We start from the raw sequence: 25,473 nt of genomic DNA, 5'->3' as shown, positions 1-25,473 counted from the left end.
AACTCAAGACATGCTCGCTGCAGTGTGGGAACAATTTGAATACCGTGTTGACATATGCCGAGCATCTCAAGGGGGCATGAAAAAAGCTTTTTGAGTTTCCAATTCATCAAAAATCAAAATTCATTGTATATGTTTATTAGTTTCAGAAATATACATGTGCCAAATCAGATGATTCTTTTTGATACCACCTGTATTAGCCTTTATTTTTCTTTGCTTCTGGTACTCTAATTTCAAATAATTTTTCTCTACCTATGCTCACTATGAGTAGGTAACAGTATGATAAAAACTGGAGAATTAGATTTCTATATTTCTAACACTGGACAATCTGTCTCACTATATACATATTTTTTTTTGTTACTTCATTGTATGATATAAACGTAAGTACCATACAGTCTGACAATTTGCTTACCATCTGAATCTGTTACTGATGTATCACAACACAACACCCCACAAAGGCGAGTACAAACAGAGGGTGAATGATCTCCTGAGTTTGTGCTACCACTAGGCAAATCTATTAACAATAAAAGTCAGTAAGTTAAGCATATACAGCAATCTCATATAAACACACACACCCCTTCAAGTGTTAAACAGGCTGTAATAGCATGCATTAGGAAAGGACACTTCAGTATACAAAATGATAATGCAGCAAGCAGTAACATTATGAGTTAGTAAAATAAATATTTACATATGAATTTTTGTTTGCTTGTGCTTGAATCTTTATATTCTGCTCACGTGCTGTGAAATATATATGCAAATGAAAAGAACTGAATATCTTTATTTCCACTCCATAGAGACACATCTATGTGTTATCTATGAGATGCGACTCATGTAATGTAATCTAACAACAAACAATAACTACTGACCAGGCTGAGGAAGCACTGAGCAATAGGTAGGCTCACAAACAAGAGTTAAATGTGGGTGGAAGGAGAAAGTAGAGCTCTCTCTCTCTCTCTCTCTCTCTCTCTCTCTCTCTCTCACACACACACACACACACACAAAGTTATATATAATGTCAAAATTTATTTTAACAGTACAATAAATTCATTCTATTTTATCTCGCTTTAGCAGCAGCAGCAGTTTTTGCATATTCATGCTTCAAGTCTGTTGTACACATAGTTTAAGAATTCTGTCACTGAATAGCAGTGGTGATCTAATAAGAATGCCCTCAAGGATTTATGAAACAGTGAAAATGAATAAATAATTTTTATTTTTTGTGGCACACCACTGTGCATTTGTATTGCACTATTTGTACTGGAGGTTTTAAAGGCTGTTGTCCTTACTGTGGCCAAGAGCAAAGTAGATCACCCTCTGGCACAACATGCAACTGAGCATAACATGCTTGATCTTAATGGCTGCTTCACTACCTAAGCCACATGAAAGCTTAGATTACAGGCAAATGGTTGGAAGTGTTGGTCAATGAGGGCGAAATTCTTTCAGTGGGGGCACAATAACCAGCCACAATGGGGGCATCCAGGACTGTTGGGTTTGTGGATTTTGGGAATTGTAGTCACGTGGGTGAAGAGGGAAATGGAGTCAGGGGAGAGGTTCTGGGAAAGGCCTAAGAATTTATGTGGTACGTTGAGAAGCTCAGCTAGGTAGGGTTTAGGTGCTATGAGGGGTGGACAAGGACCCCACTGTGGGTAGGATAGGGCTTGGATAGTGGTGACCTGAGGTGGCAGCTGGATTCTAGCAGGTTGGATAAATTATGGGGGTGGCATCTGGAATGCAGCTCCAGGTGCTGTAGAACAATAACTCAATTTCAGAGATGTGGTGAATAGAGCAGGGATTGCACAGCAGCAGTATCTTGCCGAGGGAGCAGAAATGGTTACGGGATGCCTGTGCCATGGAGATGTGATTCTGTAGTATCAGGTTTTGAGGACCAGGGACTGGCAGAATCTGAAAAGGTGAAGGTCATTGTGAAAAGAGGGGTGGGATCTGGAGGAAGCAATTTTTATGGTTAGGCCATTTCGAGGGATTCCATGGTATAGGCAGCATTTGAGAAATAGGATGTCAGGCTGGGTTTTAGCCAGGGAAAGGGATACTTTTTTGAACTGGTGGAGAAAGATGGACCAGCGGTCCATTGTGGCAGAAATGGTGCAAAGGAAATGAGAATGAGAGGAAATGGGCAATTTGAGGTTGATAGAAAATATGCGTAAAAAATACGTAAAGACACACAGAAACCCATAAAGGTACGCAAAAATATACAAAGATACACAAAAATACCCACAAATACTGAAAAATATGCAAAAATGCATGAAACCACATAAAAATATGCACAAATACATTAAAAACGTACCAAAATGTGGGGAAAAAAGGAATGGATGAAATATGGGAGTGAGTGAGGGATGAAGTGGCATCAATAGGAGTAAATATAATTATAACTGTCAGAGGAAATAATTGGGGCCATCGGATGCTGCATCAACAGTCCATGCAGTCACGAAGTCCGTGTTGTGCACAGATGATCGTTGCTACAGAGTGGCGCGAAAGTAGATGCAGTTTGGGAAGTGGTGAATAAACACAGGAATAGAGAGGGAGAGCGGATATGTTAGTTCAAGGATCACAAGTATGTGTGGCATGAGCAGGTGTGGAAAATAAGATGCTAAATTACGTCAGGATGCGAGATGAAGTGGGATTAACAGGAGTAAACATAATTATATCACACATCATTCTTCGAAGAAAGAGTTTTTGGAGACTGACGTAGCTGGCTATCCAGAGAAGAAGATTGGCTGTGCATACCAAGTAAGTTGATGTGTGTAAAAGAAGTGGGAAGGTTGCAATCCGACTTCACACATTCTTGTCATCAAAAACATTAGAATGTGTGGTGACTGCAAGCTCACTACTCACTGGCCAAAACCACAAAGACCTCAGGCAGAGTAAGAAGTGTAGCCAAATCAGCAGTTAGTATGTGGTAATTGATTAATGGGCAGAAATGTAATAGGAAAAAAATTGCTCATCTGAAAGACAGGTAATAAACAGTATGTATGGAAGGTAACAGCCACCTTTAATGTGCATTAAAGATCCAGGACTTCTATGACATCCTTTCCAGTACTGGAGAGTTTCTATGGCTAGTACAAGCTTCTTTTCAATGATCTTTTTCTGAGAATCTCATCCATTTTTCATCCGTTCAAGTCTCCCCAAACCAATTAGATCAATTCATCCATTTGCATTTTTATTTGTTTCTGCTGAGACTACTACTGCTCTAGAAATGTGTGACTGCTGACTATTCTCTTTCCCAAGTATTTGCACAATCCATCTTGCAGCATCACCATCCAAATAATTCAACATTAAATTAATTTTTGGACTTGATCTGTTGATTTGACAGTGCATGTTTCAAAACTCTAATAAACACAATCTTTCAGTTCAAATGTGTCGTGTCCTTATTTTAATCAAGACATTTTGGGGGACTGGTCATCCTATACCACCATTGTAATGGCTATTGTATTTTTTTCTACTTAATCTGGTAGATAGTCTTAATTCTTTCTTTGTATTAGCCTTTATTGCTTTCAATCTACCATCATAGTTATTACACATGCCTCAATTCATGTGGTTCTTTTGTTCTCAAACTCTCTTGAGTTTGTAGGACAGTCACAGTTATCCAGCAAGGGAAAGGAGCCCTAAGTTCCATGTGGAATCTGAACCATGTGTCAAATCTGATGAATCTCCGCATCACTGAGAGGTGATGCTTCATTAACAATGCATTATTTATTGCTTTTCCTCCTGTTTCTACAATTTTTTTATTACAAAACTTCAGATGAAATGTCACCCATTATCAAGATTGGATTACTATCACTCAAATCCATTTAAAATTTCATACAATTGTGATATGGCAAGTGCATGAAGAACACTTCATAGCATTCATAAAGAACTTGGTGGGAAGGAAAAAAGAAAATATGTCATTTTACAACCAACAAAAAATCAAATAATTCAATTCTATAAAAGATGTGTGTTCCCTGTCAGCAACAACAGTTGTAAACAGAATCCCTAGTACATTCAGTGACATTTACAATGGAGCAGCTGAGATAAGAATTAACACATGACCCTAAAAAAACAACAGTAACTGTTGATTAAACAATACAGGAGATCAAATTGTCAAGGAACACACCAAATAAGATTACAATCAAAAACTCAAGTTATTCTAGTTCTAATCATAGTGAAAGTCTATTCATGGAGGTCACTGAAATAAATAAACAAGAGAACAACATATTAGTAAAAGAAGAAATACTCAAATTAGACATTTTTTGTCCTTGTGCTAAAAATAGTAAACAGTACTAATTTATTTAGTGAACTATTTAGTATACAGTACCCACTACAACATGAATTAGTGCTCTCTGACAGCTTTCAGATATAAAAAAACGCTTCAGTGGTTTTCCTGCACATGTTTTAAGTTGTCTGCGATTCAAAGTAATTAACACAGAAGAATTTAAACATCTACAAGCACACAATATGGTGTTGCTTGCCATAGCAGGAACTGAAACGTTAGGCAAAAAATTATTGCTAAGACCATGGAATGAATCCCACAAATCAAATGTTACCAAGGAAGGTTTCTAATGATTAATAAAATGCAACAATATATACAATGTGTTGCAGGCATAGACTGTATTTATACAAGCAATCTGTTTAAGGCAGCACTATAAACTGTCTATGGGTACATGTGCTATGTTACACTGTCTCACTCATTGTTTATAAACCGAGTGAGGTGGCGCAGTGGTAGCACACTGGACTCACATTCGGGAGGACAACAGTTCAATCCCACATCCGGCCATCCTGATTTAGGTTCATCCGGCCATCCTGATTTAGGTTTTCCGTAATTTCCCTAAATCGCTCCAGGCAAATGCTGGGATGGTTCCTTTGAAAGGGCACGGCCAACTTCCTTCCCCATCCTTCCCTAATCCGAAGAGACTGAAGACCTCGCTGTTTGCTCTCTTCCCCCAAACAATCCAAAATCCATTGTTTATAAGAAGGATTTGTAAGAATGTTCATCATTTTCATGTGAGATCACTGAGAGTTATTCTTTAAGTGAACTATGTCTGGATAATAGATGCACAAATACTTCAGCTCACACGAGCAAAGTTGTAACTATAGTTAATTTTCAGTATAAAGCTTCAAGCTTGTGTACATAATTAGTTGCCTGTCCAATCACTAATCAAAGCTGCATGTAGTTAGTAGAGATTTGACACCAGATTCAGGATCTGCATGTATACATACCAAATATTAAAGATAAGAAGGTTCTGTCACTGTTCCATGGCTCTTGATAAGTGGTACATTCATATCAATATATTTTTGTACATTGACAGTGGTGCTTTGACTTGGAGCTCTTTGGCTTTCTGTGAGAATGCACTACTTCCGCTGGTCGGTGAGAAGATACTGCACAAACATGAAAGGAAGAGAAGGGGTTGGACAGCACTGAGGGGACCAATGTGCTGGCAGCCAGGAATAGATGAAGGTGGCCCAAGACAGTGGAAAGAGTTGATTTTGAAAGTGGTAAGTTTTCCTGCTTGAAGGTGGCTACATTGGTAGACACGTATAAAATTGCATCTCTGTCAGTCCACCTTCATTACTTTTGTGGCACACTGAATATGGTGGATCCAGGTTTTAATTTTAACGTAAGAGTACTTCAACAAGGTTTCCCTACCATGAGGCTGTAAGGCAGTTATCACTATCTTTTAACAGTAGTTAATGGTGAGCCCTTGACTACTGTAATGGTAACAACAAAGTTACACTAAAGGTCGTTGAGTTTGGCAGCCCTCGTGGTTGTTCCAGTGCCCCATCGCTGTTGTTTAATTTTATTTATTTAAGGGAGTGTCATTGCTAACTTGGTGTGCTTTAGGTGATCTACCTGTGTTAAGTTATTGCACCATCAGAGTGGTATTTTGCCATAAATGGTGTCCACTTGAAACCACCCTAGCTGGCAATTGCTTGAAGATGCGTTGTTTGATAAGAAGAGTCTTATAATAACTAATTATTTATTTCTAAATAATTTGTTATTGGTTTTAATGGTGCTTGTACGTGTTATAACATTATCGTTTTCTGGTTTAGAGCTCTAAAACCTAACTGCTTAGCAGGATGGCTAGCTGGGACCAACATGGAATGTGAAACACAATCTTCTGGGTCAAGACTGTCAATTAGTGCCTGAGAATTTTGGCAATTTAAGCTATGTCACTGGACGACCGTTGGAGTTACGTTCACCCTTGAGGCTTTTAAATGAGTTTTTTTAACGATAAATTATTCTGAAACATTATGGGTACATTAAAAAACTGTGTTAATGCTCAGCAGCACCTTTGAATGTCGTTAATGTTTAATGTAATTATTGGTGCTTGTTCACATTTTAATTTAATCCTTAGCACCCTTAAATTATTTTATAAGTTCTTCACTTATTGTAGGTGGCACTATTAATTTATGCTTTGATATCTTATATAATTGTAGTATGAACCTTTGACTTAAAGAGTGAATGTGTCAAGGATACCAGTATGTGTCTTGCATAACTTGTTAAATTTATCATTTTTCTGTTGAGTCTGGGCTCACTTGTTTACCCCATCCAGAACCCCACTTCCCATACCACTTCAATAAATGTTTTTAAGTACTTGTTCTGCCAAATCAACCATTGGGAAAGATTCAATAACAATAAAATACTTATTACTTATAAGAGGAGAAGTGTTGAGCAGCTGACATGCATTTATAATGATTTTCCAAGGGGTTAGTAGTGGGACATAGATGAAGCAAGAAGAGGAGAGAAAGGGATCTGAAAAGACTACTAAAGGTGTGGTAGATGAAGGTGGACAACACTTTCCACTCACTGACTACAGTCAACCTTCCTACATCAAAAAACAAACCATTTCCTCCATAGTTTGTGCAGCTTTATGACTTGAAATGTTGCCTGTCACTGGAGGTGTCACCTATCCCAATGGATTTCAAACCAACAAACTAGTTCCTAGTTGCTATGACCAACTATATCCTCACCCACAATTACTTCTCCTTTGAAGGCATTACCTACTAACAAATACGGGATACAGCTTTGGGCACCCACATAGCACCATCTGTTGCCAACCTATACATGGGCCATCTAGAGGAATCATTCCTCAAAACCCAGAATTCTAAACCCCTCACCTGGTTCAGATTCATTGATGACATCATTGCTATCTGGATCAAAGGTAAGGACACCCTATCCACATTCCTCCAGAACCTCTTCTCCCCCATTTGCTTCACCTGGTCCTACTCAATCCAACAAGCCACCTTTCTAGATGTTGAACTCCAACTCAAAGATGGCTACATCCATACCTTCATCCATATCAAACCTACTAACCACCAGCAATACCTCCACTTGGACAGCTGCCACCCACTCCATACCAAGAAGTCCCTTCCATACAACCCAGCCACTCGTGGTCGTTGCATTTGCAGTGACAAGCAGACCTTCTCAAAATATACTGAGGGTCTCACTGAAGCCTTCACTGTCCATAACTATCCTCCCAATCTTGTACTAAAACAAATCTCCTGTGCCGTATCTTTCCAGTCTCCCACCACCTCCCAAAGTCCACCATCCAGCCACAGAGGAGCATTCCCCTTGTAACTCAGTACCACCCAGGACTGGAGCAACTGAATTACATTCTCCTCCAGGGTTTCAATTACCTCTCATCATGCCCAGAAATGAGAAATGTCCTGCCCACTATCCTTTCCACCCCTCCCACAGAGGTATTCCGCTGTCCACCAAACCTACGCAATATACTCATCCATCCTTACACAACCCCTGCTCCCAATCCCAAACCTCATGGCTCATACCCCTGTAATAGACCTAGATGCAAGACCTGTCCCATATATCTTCCCACCACCACCTACTCCAGTCCAGTCACTAACATCACCTATCCCATCACAGGCAGGGCTACCTGTGAAACCAATCATGTGTTCTATAAGCTAAGCTGCAACCACTGAGCTGCATTCTATGTAGGCATGACAACCAACAAGCTGTCTGTCTGCATGAGTGGCCACCGACAAACTGTGGACAAGAAACAAGTGGACCACCCTGTTGCTGAACACGCTGCCAAACATGATATCCTTCATTTCAATGACTGCTTCACAGCCTGTGCCATGTGGATCCTTCCCACCAACACCAGCTTTTCTGAATTGTGCAGGTGGGTACTTTCCCTGCAGTACATCCTACGTTCCTGCAGCCCTCCTGGCCTCAACATTCATTAGTCACTGTCCTCATCCATCCAGCCTCTTCCCCGTTCCCATTCTAGCACTACACAGCCGTCATTCCACCACCACACCATCTTTTTATTTCTCTGCTTTTCTGCTACTTCCCCACCCCCCCTCTCCCCACCTCTTCCCTGTCCTCTGTCTAACCTGCAGCACTATCCGCCACCCCCACCATACTATCCCTTCCCCCCCCCCTGCCCCAGCCTCCTCCTTACCCCCCCCCCACCCCCACCCAGTCACCACTCCCATCATGCACTGGTGCTGCTGCTCGCATTGTGGTTTCAGTTGCTTGAGACTGTAGTTTGTGTGTGTGTGTGTGTGTGTGTGTGTGTGTGTGTGTGTGTGTGTGAGCGCACGCGCACCCCTATGTGTGTCTATTGTTGACAAAGGCCTTAATGGCAGAAAGCTGTAATTGTGAGTCTTTTTGTTGTGCCTATCTGCGACTCAGCATCTCTGCTATATGGTGAGTAGCAACTTTCCTTCTCATAATGTTGTCACACTCTTATAACATGGATTGATATGGATTTACAATGAGACATCATATTCTCAGGTCCCTAGATTCCCAGCACTTCCTCTCTCATGTTATTTACCTAGTTTTCTCCATACCACATAAACTTTTTTCAAAAGAGAATGAAATAAATTATTCTGATAATTGGAAATGAAAATGTTTTGTTAAAAATTCTCTTTTGTGTTGGTTAAAAGCCATGGCTAATTGTTTCTCAGGGCGCTATCACCAGTTATATCATACGTATTCCAACATGAAGACAGCCATCTTACTCATGATGGATTTAAAAAAAAAAAAAAATCTTTCTTTTATGTTACATGATAAGCCAGTTAAATAAACTGCTTAATTATTTCTTTTTCCGTGAGGCTTGATGATCCAGTATAGCTGCCTATGTGCAATGGCAGCGTATACATTAATAAAAATTATTTTTCATAAAACTGTACTTCTGGCCTAAAAAATGAAATGGAAAATATTACAAGACACCATTCTGTATTTATTAAGATTATTATTTTTAAAACTTCTTGCAAGAAATGACTATTAAAAGCATTTTTATCATTTTATCATTAATGGCATCACTACAACAATTAACTTGCACAAAATGTCCAGGGCAATATTTAATTATTATGTAAATGAATCATGGGTCAGAGAAGGTACTTTTCGCTACCAACAGAAAACACATTCTACCATAAATAATTGCATATATATTTGACAAAATTGATAATAACACTACAGATAATTATATTAATTATTTACAGACCGTAATCTCTATGCGACAGTCAGATAGGACATCAGAACCAACAAGACCAGGAAGACAAAGAAGAAGACAAAGAAACAAAATGTCCTTTTCTTATATACTATGATACAGAGATATGAATATAATAGAGGGAAACATTCCACATGGGAAAAATATATCTAAAAACAAAGATGATATAACTTACCAAACGAAAGCATTGGTATGTTGATAGACACACAAACAAACACAAACACACACACAAAATTCAAGCTTTCGCAACCAACGGTTGCTTCGTCAGGAAAGAGGGAAGGAGAGGGAAAGACGAAAGGATGTGGGTTTTAAGGGAGAGGGTAAGGAGTCATTCCAATCCCGGGAGCGGAAAGACTTACCTTAGGGGGAAAAAAGGACAGGTACACACACATCCATACGCACATATATAGATGCGAGCAGTGTCTGTATATATATGTGCGAATGGATATGTGTGTGTGTGCGAGTGTATACCTGTCCTTTTTTCCCCCTAAGGTAAGTCTTTCCGCTCCTGGGATTGGAATGACTCCTTACCCTCTCCCTTAAAACCCACATCCTTTCGTCTTTCCCTCTCCTTCCCTCTTTCCTGACGAAGCAACCGTTGGTTGCGAAATCTTGAATTTTGTGTGTGTGTGTGTGTGTGTGTGTGTGTGTGTGTGTGTGTGTGTGTGTGTGTTTGTGTTTGTTTGTGTGTCTATCAACATACCAATGCTTTCGTTTGGTAAGTTATATCATCTTTGTTTTTATATATATGATACAGAGATAGTCATTATTGCACATCTAAGGGCACAGAGATGACTTCCATTGTTGATGAATATCGATAAGTTAATTTACATTACTTTTTTCCTGAGGCTATGCTATATCCAGCTCAGAATCCTACCTTCCAACATGCTGATTTCCTCTTAGGCAATGGCTACACACAGAACTTCCCTTCACATTTAGCACACCAGTCATCAATAATACCTGCTCTACAAAAGATGCCACTCTTTGCACACCACAAAGGTCCCTCTGTACTGCCTGGTCTTCTGTCTGCAGTGACAAGCAATGCATTTACTAGAAGGTAGAAGATCTTACAGAGCCTTCTGAATATCGTAACTGCTCTCATAATCTTGTCCATATACAATCAACACTCTTCACACATCTGATGACCAGCCACAAAGGATTGCACATGCCACCCTACCAGGACCGGTAAAACTGAACCACATTCTCTGCCAGCACTTCAGTTTCCACTTGTTGTGTCTTTGCAAGATGAAGTATACCCTACCCACACAGCCTTCTTAATATTTGTGTCTGTCTGATCCCACCTCATGCTTCCAACCCTGTGCCCTGTAAATCATATTGACATTTAGGAGCACCTCTTACTTATCACCAGTCTTTGGCATTTTCAGCATCAGATTCACTCATTCACCATCTTCTGAAGACCCCACCAAGAGGTAGAACTTTCAGGGATTTGGAACAAATCAAGGTAGACATTAACAAAACAAGAGAAAATTGCAGGAACTTAATCTGTATGCTGTATTAACAATAAAATATTACTGTTCTGCTTAATGCTGTTCATACTTGTGCTATTAACTGAGTTAATTAGAAAGGAAGCAGCTACATTAAAAAAAAAAAAAAAAAAAAAGAAATTCCTGACTCCTCAGTTATAGTAAATAACTGCTGTTTATCTAACAATGGAAAACCCAGGGTGGAACAAAACACACACACACACACACACACACACACACACACACACACAACAACAACAACAGAGACTGCATGTATATGAGAGTTGCATTTGTGTGTGTGTGTGGACTAATTTCATTGAAGGCCTTTTTGATCAAAAGCTTTCTTGTTTGACAGTCTTTTTGTTGTGTCTATGTGTTACCCAGCATCTTGATATAAGGTTAGTAGTAATCTATCCTTTTCATAATACTGTCACTGTTGTTTATCTCATACTTGTTGGATGACTTTCCTTATGCCCCCACTCTCAGGACTGAATTGGTGTACTCCATCTGTCTGCGTCCAGAGTAATAACATGTTGAAGTGTGAAAGCATTTTCTATATGTTTGCATAACATGAATCTGAAGTGGGACGTGGTATCAACCCAGTATTCACCTAGCTGTGGAAAACCACCTGAAAGTTACATCCAGGGTGGCCAGCTTACAGCCATTGTTGTTAATTGTGACTCAGTACGGGACAGGTTCACCTCCCCAAATCCTGGAAGACACCCATTAACATGCTCAGCTATCTGGGCGAGTATTTTTGTGCCTTGTATTCTGACTGTATAAATCACAGTTCAGCAGTAACCTATTGTTATCATCAGCCTGAAAAAACCATTAAAGAGTAAGTGTATCATTGTAAGAATTCCAAATCCTTAAAAAGGATTCTGCAAGATGTATGGTTATCTACTTTACACAATATCCTTACAGCTTGCTTCTTTTGGATAAACATTTTGTTTACTTTAGGTGCACTCCCCTGGAAGATAATTCCATAAGACAACAAGAACTGAAAATAGACAATACTTCTGTCTTTATGCAAGCAACATGCTCAACTGAGCTACTTCATTAGTTTATCCAAGTGTTGACTCCATTTTAAGTTGTTATCCAACTGGATCCCAACAAATTTTAAATGGTATGTTTCATTTAGTGTGTGACCATTAGCGTCTACTTGTATTGCTAAAGGTCATTCATTACTCCTGGTTCAAATTGCATAATATGAGTCTTTGTGAGATTAAGAATTAAACCGTTAGCTGCAAATCACTTGCATGATTGTATCATCAGTGACCATTAGTGTTTCTGGACTGCTCTGTAAAATCATTGAAAGATCATTTGTACAGGTCAGAAACAAGAGTGGACCCAGTACCGAGCCTTGTAGCACTGCACATGCTATCTTCCTCCATTCTGAGATTAGTTTCGTCCTGGCACTGAATCTGTTAATGAGACCCTCTGCTTTTTGTTACAAAAATAAGACTCCATTAACGCTAGAGGAATGCCGTTAATAATGCAACATTTTAGTCTACCATGTAGAATTTTGTGATCCATGCAATCAAAGCCTTTGTTTGGCAAGATCACAAAATGTACCAACAGGATAATATTTATCTTGTTTATCTCTGAAAGCACTTCCTTTGTAGGGTATTTTATTGTGTTCTCTGTGTAGAATCCTTAACAAAACCCAAACTGAGAGGGAATTAACAAGTTCTATTCAGTTAATGTCAGTGTTTGATAATAGGGCAATATCTCAAACACTTTTAAAAAGGCAGGAAGGAGTGACACAGATCTGTAATAGTAGGTGGTTTGCTTATCTCCAGTTTTATAGATGGATGTTACTGCAGCATATTTAAGTCTGTCAGGAAATGTTCCTTGAGTTAATAATTGATCATGAAAATAGTTTAATGGTAATACTGTCAGTTCAGCAAAGTATTTTGATATTCTTGTAGAACCTTCATGTGTCTGTGCAGTCAAATCTAATGTACTGTATTTGGTTGTTTACTATTGGGTGCAATGTTTCCGTTGAAGACAATCACTGAATTAAGAAACTACTTATCTGCATTGATGAATTAGAGACATAAAACCCAGCTGACATAATATGCCTCTCTGAACATCATGTCACCACTACTATAGATGGGTTAAGTATTACAGGATTTAGATTAGCATCTGACTTTTGTAGAGGAGATAGGAGGGACTGCTAGATTCATCAGGAACTGTCATACATTTAAGAACATAGACATTCATAAACTTCACCTAGAGCAGTATATAAAGCATGTGCAACAGAAGTAGAATTTCATAATAAATCTTTCATAATAGTAAGTGTGTACGGAGTGTCTGCAGGTAACTATTAATCTGTTCATAAATCACACTGAAGCTCTACTGGCCTACCGTATTTAACAGCAAAGGAAATAATGTGTACTGATGATTTTAATGTAGATTTTCTTAAAAACTCTTCCAGTAAGATTTTGTTAGTCAGTAACACTATTGTTCAACTTAATTCCTATTGTAAACTCCCCAAATAGTTTAGCTAATTACTGACAAACAACCATTGCTAATATCTTTGTAGACTTGTCTAATGAACAAAATTATACACTGCTGGAAAAAAAAGTTAGTACATTCTTTTAGAGATTTCTCATTCACTCAAGATTTATTGCTGCAACAGTGATGTGTAGTACATGAAATGATTACATTTACAGACCAAAAGCACAAGTGGTTCAGAGGTACCAGATATTGACCTATGCTGAAAATTTATTAGTATGTGATTTCACCTTCACAGGTGACAATACAGACACTGAATCTGGCATCCAGTCAATTGTACAGGTGGCAAATACTGCCTTGGGATATGTTATGCAATGCTTACTCAACCTGTTCACATCATTCTGTAGGAGTTGGTTATCGAGGCACATGAATCACTTCTCATCCCACCATATCCCACATGTGCCCGATTGGAGACATATCTGGAGGTCATGCTGACTGGGGAAATTACAGCACACCTTGCAGAGCACATTACATTTCATGGGCACAGTGTAGGGTGAATATTATCCTGTTGGAACAACATATCACTTTCCTGTCACAAGAACAGCAAAAGAATGGGTCTAACAATGTTCTGCACATACTGGGCATTCGTTAGTGTCTCTTCCAGAAACACCAAAGGTGAACAAGAGTTGTAGCTTATTGCACCGCACATCATAAGGCCTGGGTGGAGCCAGTGTGTTTTGGACAAATGCACTCTACAAGACAGTGCTCAACAATTCTACATTGTACATGCAAACGACCATCACTTGCATGCAGGCAGAATCTGCTTTCATTGCTGAAGACCACAGGCCTAGAAAAAAGATGGGGAAAACTTGACTCTCTGCTGTATCTCACAACATATCCCACATGTTATTATCTGGTAAGCTATTTTTCAGGTTTCTTCTATTCTCAGTGTTTTTGTTCCCTACTGGATTATTATTTTTAGGATAATATTTCCAGTGCACTTAGAGTATTTTCCCTAGATGTTAGTTTGAAGCGGGAACGTGTGGTTTCCCCGCTTAAAGTCACTCACGTGCAGTGAACCGGCTTTATCGCCGCGCCCACGCAGTATGCTCAAGGGAGAGGCTTGGTGACAAAAACGACTAAGCAGTTTCAGGACAGGACACATTTATTCTTCCTACCGTTACAATAAATGACAAACACCATTCGTCGCTAATGTCCGTCGATACAGGTGCGTTGCACTGGTGGCACGGCTCGATCACCGATCCCGGAGGGTATACACTCCAGTGATGAGCCGTGGCGCGACCGCGTGGACCGAGCGAGACAAAGGGCCGCATCACAGAATGTTCTGCTCCTGGCACGACCGGAGGCGCCGTAACATCCGCGAAGGAGTGAAAGACACTTTAACGGCGACTGTGTTTACAACCGCGCATACGCATTTACGGCGGAGTCACGTTGACTCGACGCACGTGGTCCGCGGCGGGAGGACTGAGAGAAATGTGTTGCGTCGACTAGCTCGCACTGTGTGCCTGATTTTGTCCCCGTGCAGTCCGATGTGCCACGCACCGTTGCCAAAATTCGGCGTAACGGTACAGCTGCCCCTACTTGTGTTGGCAGTGCCGTAGTTCAGCCCTTCGTGTGTTGGACGATGCTGCCGCCACACAGATCCCCCCTTGGAGAGCGGAGCTCCATAGCTGCGAAAACGCGGTGATCGTTCGGTGGCGCGTGTGTGTTTAAAGTTCGCGCGCTGCGTGATGGCAGTGTGGCAGCGTTGGTGGGGGTCGGTTGGCGTTGGAAGGGCGGCGGCCCGTGACGTCATCACACCGGACCGGCGAGCGTGCGGCAGGCGTGTCCTCGCGCTGTCGGCTAGTGACAGCGGCAGCAGGCACTGGCTGCAACTGTCTGTAGCAAAGCGTGTGAAGGCGCGCGTTGCAGGTCATTGGTGGTGACGTCTCGAAGGAACTTGCACGAGTGCGGTACCGTCGGAACTCGAATGCGGGTCCGGGAGCTGCTACGGACCAGCCGGGTGGTGTGGAGCGCGATGTCCGGAGCTCGACGGCGAAGCGAATGCGATAAACTGGCGTGGATGCCGATCCGGCCTCAACACCCGATGCGACGGAGGCGAAGTGACGCGTACGCGGGTCCAGGAGCTGTGACGAACGCAGGAGACGGTGTCCGGGGCTCGACTGGAGTTACCGGCCGAAGGCACTTGCAGCTGGAGGCCGGGTCTCTACAGCGGACGGCGGCTCGTGGGCGCCGGATTCTGACGGCGTTCGGCGGCTCAGGCGCATGATTGTTGGTTTGGGTGTCGTGGCGCGCTGGCGACGCAGCACGGCGGCCAGCGCACGTGACGTAGTCCGCTGGTGGCTGCGTTCGGGGCGACCGGTGCGCCTGAGGTGGGCGCGGTCCGGGCGGCCGTACCAGCTGCCTGGGCGTGGTGGTGGGAGGTGCACGTGGTGGCGCGATGACAGCAGGTTGCAGCTGTGCATCACCGGCGGCTACGGGTGCGGGTTCCGTCTGACTGCTGGCAGAGGGAGTGTCGTCCGTGATCAGATCTTCTGCCGGATCGAAGAAATGCGTGGCTGATGGAGCGGACAAGACGTAGGCTGGTTTGACGCGGTCGACTGACACTGTCGACGGTTTCCCGTTGCACTCGATGACCAGCGTTTTGTCTCCTTGGGCGATCACGCGGTGCGGTCCACTGTAGGGCGTTCGGAGAGGTGGCTGTACTGCGTCGGTATGCAACATGACGTGCGTGCAGCGCTGCAGGTCAGCGTGGACGAATATCTTCCCGGTGCCGTGCCGCGTCGGTGCGTGCGCTCGGAGACCGTCCATGTGAGTGCGCAGACGTTCTGCCAGAGTGGGTGCCACGGCGTCGCGTGGGAGTCTTACATCTTCGACAGAATCACCCGGGATTGTCAGAGATTGCCCGTAAACGAGGTCGGCAGGTGACGCGCCGATCACCTCCTTCGGCGTGACTCACAGGCCGAGCAGCACCAGTGGGAGCGCCTCTGGCCATGAGGTGTTGTGGCAGGTTAGAGCGGCTTTGAGAGTCCTGTGGAACCGTTCGACCATGCCATTCAACGCCGGATGGTAGCTGGTTGTCCTCTGTAACCGGGTGCCACACAGTCTGGTGATGTGCGTAAACAACGCGCAGTCAAACTGGCAGCTGCCGTCAGTTGTCACGTGACTGGGACATCCGAAGCATGCCACCCAGGTGTCGACGAATGCAGTGGCGACGGTCTCGGCTGTGATGTCTGCGACGGGCGTTGCTTCCGGCCAGCGAGTGAAGCGGTCCACCATAGTTAGGAGGTACCGCTTGCCTTGTGAGAGAGGAAGCGGGCTGACGAGGTCCACGTGAACGTGCGCAAATCGGCGTGTCACGTCCGGGAAGGTGCCCACGGGTGCGTGGGTGTGCCTCCCGACTTTGGCGCACTGACATGCGGTGCAAGTGCGCGCCCATTCCCGACAGTCCTTCCGAAGCTCGGGCCAGACAAACGCGCAGCCACGAGCGTCGCAGTGGTGTTGGTGCCGGGATGTTACAGTCCGTGGACACGGTCGAAGGCACTGCGCCGGAATTTCTCCGGGAGGAACGGTCGGTGCGTGCCGGTTGAGATGTCACACCAAATCTTCCGTGCGGAGCCGGGGACAGGCACCAGCTCCAGTTGCAGGCCGCTGGAAGTGTCGTGACGGAAGCGGTGCAGTTCTTCGTCACTCTCCTGTACTTGGGCCACGTCCTCAAAGTTCACAGGGGGTGAAATAATGGCACACGCTCGGGACAAACAATCGGCGACAATATTGTCTATCCCCGAAATGTGTCAAATGTCTGTCGTGAATTGCGACACGTACTCTAACTGCTGGAGTTGGCGCGGTGAACACTTAGTGTGGTTGTTCTCGAACGCAAGGGTAATGGGTTTGTGGTTGGTGAAAATGACGAATTGTCGGGCTTCTATGGACGGTCGGAAGTATTTCACTGCCGCGTACATCGCAAGCAACTCTTGGTCATAAGCGCTCCAAGCACGTTACGAATCGGAAAGCTTTTTAGAGAAAAAACCGAGAGGCTGCCAACTCCCGCTGACGCGCTGTTGTAACGCCGCGCCAATGGCGGCCTGGCTGGCGTCCACGACTACAGCTAAGTCCGCGTCATGTACCGGGTGCGTGAGCAGCGTCGCTTCCACGAGATTACTTTTTGAGTCCGTGAACCTGTGCTCCATTGCATCTGTCCAGTTCACGAGGGTCTTTCCTTTTGAGGTAGGACCTTGTAACGCCTTAGTCAGCGGCTCTTGCATGGCTGCGGCGTTGGGCAGGTGTCGACGATAAAAGTTCAACATGCCGAGGTAACGTCGTAATTCTTTGTGCGTCTGTGGACGCGGCATGTTCAGTATTGCTTTCACTTTCTCCAGTAGTGGTGTCGATCCGGTGGGTGTAATTAAATGGCCGAGGAACTCGATTTCCGTCACACCGCACTCGCATTTAGCGGGGTTAATAACAATGTTGGCTTCACTCAGATGCTGAAAGACGGTCGTTAAGTGGCGGCGGTGGAGTTCGGGCGACTTGGAATACACCAGGATGTCGTCGAGGTACGCGAAACAAAATGGCAAGCCTCGCAAGATGCCGTCCGGGAACCGCTGCCAAGTCTGGGCAGCATTCCGAAGACCGAAAGTCATAAACAGGCTTTCAAAAAGCCCAAAGGGCGTTACGATGGCTGTTTTTTCAATGTCTTTGGGCGCCACCGGAATTTGGGTGTACGCCTTTGCGCAGTCTATCTTGCTGAACACCGCGCAGCCCGCCAAGGCATAGCTGAAGTCTTGAAGGTGTGGGACTGGGTATCGGTCCGGCACCGTTCGCAAATTAAGGGCACGATAGTCCCCACACGGGCGCCACGAATTGTCTTTTTTGGGCAATGAATGCAACGCCGATGACCATGGGCTGCTCGATGGTCGCACGATGCCTTGCCGCAGCATGGCCTCGAACTCTGCCTTTGCTGCTGCAAGTCTGTCAGGTGCATGTCGACATGGGCGACACGATGTGGGGGGTCCAGATGTGGTTATTATGTGGTGCACCGTCAAATGTTTGGTGTCTCTCGGTGCATCGGCTGGGCGGGTGAGGTCGGGGAATGGTTCAAGGATGTCAGCGTACGGTCCGGGGCCCTTCACGGGTTTAACACTGTAGTATGCAGCCTGCCGGCACTGTCCCGCTATCTTTAAATTCGTTGTCGCGTCAATGAGCTGGCCGTTTGCGATGTCAGCTAGCAGCCCGTAGTGACCGAGAAAGTCTGCGCCCAGGATTGGCTCATTGAAGTCGGCCACAGTAAAAGTCCACGAGAATGTGGAACGTAGGCCTAGATCTATATTGCGGCTGTGTGTGCCGTAAGTTTTAATAGTGGAATTGTTCGCTGCTGTAAGGCAGAGTGTCTCGGCCCGCCTGCGGTCTCATAACATAGAACGGGCGGATATCGAGAGGTCCGGACCCGTGTCGACGAGGTACCTCCCGCCTGCCCCCCATTCCGCAACAAACAGACGCTTCGATATCACACTGCAGCCGGGTGCGCCTAGGTCCGGTCGCAGCTGGCGTTTGGGTGTGAGCAAGGAGCGCGGCACCTGGTTGCATCGTTGCCGAAGCGGGTGTGGTACCAGCAGTAGCCACTTTGTGCGTGCTCTGACATCTGCGGGGTACTGTTGGAGCGGCTGTTGCTGCGTTGCCGGCTGCGTGAGCCGCGCCGCCTGTCGTCCGGTCTGCTGCCGCTGCGGCGCGTGCTGCCCTCTAGCTGCGAGCGCGCCAACCGGTCGATTTGCGTGGAGAGAGCTGCCACCTGTGCGGTCAAGTTTTGCACTAGCTGGTGCAGGTCGGCATCCGATGCGGGTGCGGGAGGTGCGTGCCGCCACGGAGGTGGGGGGACGGAGTCGTAAGCTGCCGCAGCTGCGGTGCTAGGCGCCATTGTCAGCGCATCGTGCACCCTGTCGGCCAAGTTAGTGACGGCGTCCAGCTGCATCTCCGTCTGTGCGGCTATCACTGCCTGCACCTGAGCTGGGAGGCTGCGCACCCAGATAGTGCGTATCAGTGAATCAGGCACCATATCGGACTGTGCGAGGCTCCGCAAGTGGCGCAGGAACTGCGAGGGCCTCCGATCGCCGCATTCCTCTTGCCACAGCAGTTGGTGCACTCGTTGTTCCTCGGACGACGAAATCCGCCGGATCAGCTCTTCCTTGAGCCGTTTGTAGCTTGACTGCGTCGGTGGGGCGGTGATTATATCCCGCACTCAGCCGCATAGTTCTGATCCAGCTGGCTCACTACATGCCCAAATGTCGCCAGGTCGCAGGTCACATAGTTGCTCATAAATACCGCCTCAACTTGGCTGAACCACATTACAGGGTCGCGTGGCCAAAAGGGAGGCAACCTGATCAGTGCCCGTCCAGTGCTCGTCGGCGTTCCGGTGGTCGTAGGAGGTGTCGGTGTGGAGGGGATTTGCGCGCCAACATTGTCCTGAGCTGTCTGTGGCTGCGCAGCGTCCGCGCGTGTAGTCCGTGCTTGTAGCTCACTCTCTAGCCTCGTGTTGCGTGCGAGCAGTTCTTCAACTGTCTTTTGCAACTCCTCTAATGTCGCCATCTTAGTTCAGAGTCGCATCCTTGTACAAGAGGAAAGTACACAGTGAAAATAACACGACAAGGGAAACACACGAAAAAAAGAATAACACTACGCAGTCTGCGATCAAAACATACGCGCGCAAAAACAACACAAAAAGAAAAAGAGTTAGTTGAAAAAAAAAAAATTTTACTACGGAGCACTGTTCGGTGTGGGCGTATACGCGCAAATCTACTCGCGGTTCCATGTCTCTCATACCGACGAACGTTCGTCACCACGTGTTTTTTTTTTTTTAGTCTCAGATCACGTCATGGTCACCAGTGAAGCGGGAACATGTGGTTTCCCTGCTTACAGTCACTCACGTGCAGTGAACCGGCTTTATCACTGCGCCCACGCACTATGCTCAAGGGAGAGGCTTGGTGACAAAAACGAGTAAGCAGTTTCGGGACAGGAGACATTTATTCTTCCTACCGTTACAATAAATGACAAACACCATTCGTCGCTAGTGTCCGTCCATACAGGTGCGTTGCACTGGCGGCACGGCTCGATCACCGATCCCGGAGGGTATACACTCCAGTGATGAGCCGTGGCGCGACCGCGTGGACCGAGCGAGACAAAAGGCCGCGTCACAGAATGTTCTGCTCCTGGCGTGACCGGAGGCGCCGTAACGTCCACAAAGGAGCGAAAGACACTTTAACGGCGACTGCGTTTACGACCGCGCGTACGCATTTACGGTGGAGTCACGTTGACTCGACACACATGGTCCGCGGCGGGAGGACTGAGAGACGTGTGTTGTGTCGCGTCGACCAGCTCGCAATGTCCGCCTGCTTTGGTCCCCGTGCGGTCCGGTGTGCCACGCACCGTTGCCGAAATTCGGCGTAACGGTACAGCTGCCCCTACTTGTGTCGGCAGTGCTGTAGTTCAGCCCTTCGTGCGTTGGACGGTGCTGCCGCCACAAGTTTTTTCAGGCATTTATCCCTGTTCACAGAAATATTCCATTCATTATTAATTTTTTCCCTGCTTTTTTCTAAACCTGTCACACTCAGCAATCATGCTTTGTACATTTTACAAGCATCTTTTGGGCGTACTCAATTTTATTATGGCAACCCATCATTGTAGTTGGTCAAATCATGCAGTTTGTGGGGCATTCAGGTGTGACAGTGGCCTGACACTGGACAGCATAGGAATGTGAGGAGAGGCATACTTGACAAGGTTCTGATTATTCATGTCTGACTACAACACGGAAGGCTCATCTTATTGTGCACCAAATCCATCTCAAACCCTTGATGTTTGCACCTTCCATCTGAGAACAAGTAATGGGCTCCTGGACATCGTGCAACATTTTGTATCATTCCACATCATTGGTCACAAACTAGCAGCAGACATCTATGTAATTACTGTTCCATGCATAGACTGCTGTTAACAATGCAACAGAAGTGGCTGCATTTTGAGTGGTGCTTGATCAGGAACCATGGACCACTGACAAATGGTGGCACATTATGTTCATCAATTAATCATGTTTCTGCACTACTCTGGATTAGCGCGGACAGCAGGTATCGTGGCAACCTGGGGAAAGGTTACATTCTTCCCATGTTTTGCTGAGGCACAGCAGTGTTACTCCTGACATCATGGTGTGGGGAGTGGTATGACTTCAGGTCACAGGTGGAAACAATTGAGAGAACTCTGATAGACAAAGGTACATCACAAACATCGTCTGCATGTTACCTCTCATGTGTCAATTTTGTGGTGCCATTTTTCAACAGGACAATGCTCATCTACATGTGGTACATGTCTGTGTGAGCTGTTCTCATGATGTTGAGGTACTCCCTTGGCCAGCCAGATCCCCAAATATGCCCCCAAGAAAATGTACTAGAGCAGCTTGGACACCAAATCTATCCCAGGGCTAGGAACCAGGATATCAAGGATCAGTTACAAAAACTGTGGGCCAGCTTGCCTCAGGAGGGGATATAACAGCTCTATGACACTCTTCCAAATAGAAGTAAGGTGTGCATACAGGACAGAGGGGTTGTATTGTCATATAGATAAGTGGCCTCATACTGCCGAGCTCTTTATTAATTTGACTCAGTTTTGTAAGCTCTGAAATAACATCACATACCCTTTCACCCCATAAAGTTTCATTACATTTCCTCCTCCCCTTCTGGATGCTTCACTTTTTTTGTCACTCGGTGTATATTTATTCTCAGCTCTGTCTTTTAGGTGAATTTACCCTAAAGAATATGTAGGGAATACATAAGAAATCATTGGGGTAGAATGGCTATTGCTTTAGTCAGACTGGATGCTTCTGGCAAGTAGGTGAGCCTGTAGCCTCATACCAGTTCTGAAAAAAAAAATGTAATGGTCACTTTCCATAAATTTATTATACAGCTAAATGTCTGGGTGGTACCAATCTCTTCTACATTACATCAAGATTTTCTTCACAAGAGTCTCTGTGGAAATCTGCCCACAGATGAACCTTTATATTGTTAATAAACCTGAGAGAAACAATGCTGAAATAAAATAAATTATTTTTATGCTGTGAAGTCTATACCTACATATCCTTTCTTGTATGCTTACCATTTGCCATTACATAATCCAATAACTGCTTGAGATCTTTCCAGTCCACTTCCATGTCATCACCAGCAATTTTGCTGAAGAACTGTCTTATTTTATCTTCTTGTTTTTGATCCTCCTTTTCAATCTGCGAAGTTACCTAAAAGTAATAAAAATTACTTATTTATTTTTACTGAACATTCACTTCCCATTCCACATATATTATTATATTTATTGTCTTGATTATGCAAATTCTTTAATTCACTGTAAATAATTTAGGAATAAAGGAGACTATTCACCAAACAGCAGAAGCATTGAGTTATCAACAGGCACACGCAAAAGAGAATCAAAACATGCTAGATTTCACAAGAATTGGTGCCAGCTGGATGCACGTTGCCAGGGCTGCAGTTCAACGTGTGAAGTAGGGTGGAATGGAAGTTATGTCTGATGAGGTGGATTGAGGGAGAAAGAGGCAGGAAGAGGGAAGAGCGGTTGGGGATGGGCAGCTAGTGGCCAGAAGGGAGGTAACAGGTGTAGTGGCTAGGAATGCGGGAGAGAAGCATGGCAGGTACATGACCTGAGTGTGCAGTCCATGGGTACCAGAGCTGGTGAAGAATGGTGCATGATGATGATGATGACAAGATAGCATGGATTTCGACAGGACAGGACAGAGGAATGGGAAACAGTTGGGAAGAGGGTTTGGGGACAATGGATCTGCATGTGCCTGTCGATGATTCAATGCTTCTACTATTTGGTGAGTGATCTCCTTTACTCCTAAATTATTTACATTCTGCCACAACTTTTCTTATTACAGTAACCCAATGTAAGTGATGTGTGCATTTTATTATGATGTAACTTTTATACAGAGGTCCATTTCTTTGACTGGGAAGGTGATGTAACTTGTATGGCAAAGAGTACTTTCTATTTAATTTAATCAGCATTTCTCCTCATTCCATTCATAAATGGGTGATTAAATACTGGAACTTTATGGTTAATGCTTACTCACAGGTAGCTACATCTTCTGCAAGTATTCTAAGATAGCATCTAAGTTTATTCTTTTTATCTTTATTATGTGATATGCGTAGTAGTTACTCCATCACACTTACCCGTGACACATGTGAATTTACATTTGCACCTGTGGGGTGACTCTGTCTAGGATAACATGCTGTCTTTTGCATGTTAAGAAGCCCTCAGTCCCATCACAAATCTGGCTAGATTTAAAATGCAACCATATTTCTTTTAACCAGCATCAATTTGCTACTGAATCAAAAGCTTCTTTAAAGTCAAGATTCATTCATTTATTGTGTTCCACAATTCCTGTCATGAATAAAAACCCTCAGGGATGTAGAGCATGTCAAGTTATACATTACATACTCCAGAAGAGGATGGCTGTATCTGAATTGGTCACGTTCTAATAATAGACAACACAGTAACCAGAATGTAGCACCTTATCTTGATTAATTTGCACAGGCACTCAGAGATTAATCACCACAGCTAGTAGTACAGCTGCAAAACCAGGCTGGGTGATACATTATGCTCACAAGTGGGTGGGGGTGGGGGGTGAGTGTCTTGATAATAACATGTAATGTCGAGGGCAGCTATCTGTCAGAGTATAGCTGAATCATATTAGAGGGAAGTAGTCAAAGTAATCACAGGGATCCACTGGGTGATGAGAAAAATTTAAGTTGTTACGTGTGTGGCTTGTTAGGTGTAGCCATAGGAATGAAGCAGAAGTAGTAAACATGTGACTCACAAAGTCATAAATATAAGACTGATTGTTCAATCAAATTGACCACAGATGAGAATAACATAAGAGGGGACCAGCAGAGTGTGAGAGGGCAGGGGTGGGGGGTGTGATTGTATGGAAAAGTATTGTTGGGCTAAAGTTGCTCACGAAAGGACAGCTCATTCCTGTAGAAGTGACAGCTGTAATGAGACAATTGAATTCTGCCAGTTTTCAGCAATGAACAAATTCTTGTCAATAAGATGGCAACACTACTAAAGAAACTAACTAACTGTACAACTAGAATTTACAAGTGAGTAGCTTTGCATATAAATCAGAAGGGATGGTTAAAAAGTGTGACCATCCATTCATCTCATAGCATCCCAGGCAACCCAGTGCATAGCACACTACACTGCACTGCCTGTTACACACCAAGCTGGAATCAGGAATTCACATGGGAAGACTGGGTAAATAGGAGCATCGTCAAATGCATTTGCCATTTCACCATTGACCGTGCTGACTCTGGCAGAAATAGAAATGGATATCTACTACTTGCTCAAAGTTAGGGAGTGGGATAGGAGTGTATTGTAATGATGACTGTATGAGGTGTCTACAATGTAAGTAGGTCAGTGGGTATGCCAAAGAATGCATACATTCCTGAAATTAGGGAAGAGGCCAAGAATAGGTGTAGATACTGAGGATAGGGAGAGTGCACAACAGACTGGATGTGCGACCGGGCGTCATTTCCCAGAAAGGGGCCAGGGTGTAGGCTATCTGTCACTTGCAATGGTGTGACACTGCTGACCATTTACTTGTTGAGGCACAAAAGGAACAGGATCAAGCCTGATGAAAAGACCTTGGGAAAGGAGTGCTAGTTGGACACAGGTTAGATTGAACCCTCTATCTCCTCAATGTAAGATTCCAATAATGATCTAATGATCATTTTTTTCACTGGCATGGCAAGTAGTAGATATCCATTTACAATGCTTAACCAGTAAGAAAGCTACACTAGACTAGGGCTGGAGCACCAGTATGAGAAACTTTGAAAAGCATTGATTGTGAACTAACAATTATGCATGGGGAACTGTCCAACCTAATCAATATATTAGAGATGACTAAAGCCAGGCAGATCCACCTCTGTAGCACCCATGCTGCCCAACTACGTGTAAATGCATTCCATATTACTATGCAACTATGGTTGAAACATAAACTGAACCCC

The 25,473-nt window shown here is 44.3% G+C and overlaps 1 protein-coding gene across 2 annotated transcripts in view; it reads right to left on the bottom strand.

Moving 5' to 3' along the window:
- The window catches only part of LOC126258863 (calpain-A-like), a 247,708-nt gene that overhangs the window by 21,204 nt on the left and 201,031 nt on the right, over positions 1-25,473 (bottom strand). Inside the window, exons 12-13 of one of the 2 annotated variants that reach the window (XM_049955676.1) lie at positions 22,556-22,691; positions 410-511 (exon numbers count right to left, since the gene is read on the bottom strand). In XM_049955676.1, coding sequence (XP_049811633.1) covers positions 410-511; positions 22,556-22,691 — 238 coding nt within the window. The remainder of the gene's footprint in view (positions 1-409; positions 512-22,555; positions 22,692-25,473) is intronic. The other variant, XM_049955677.1, reaches the window with a different exon arrangement.

Source organism: Schistocerca nitens, chromosome 1 (assembly GCF_023898315.1).
Source record: "Schistocerca nitens isolate TAMUIC-IGC-003100 chromosome 1, iqSchNite1.1, whole genome shotgun sequence".
NCBI lineage: Eukaryota > Metazoa > Arthropoda > Insecta > Orthoptera > Acrididae > Schistocerca > Schistocerca nitens.
This window is presented reverse-complemented; position numbering and strand designations above follow the sequence as displayed.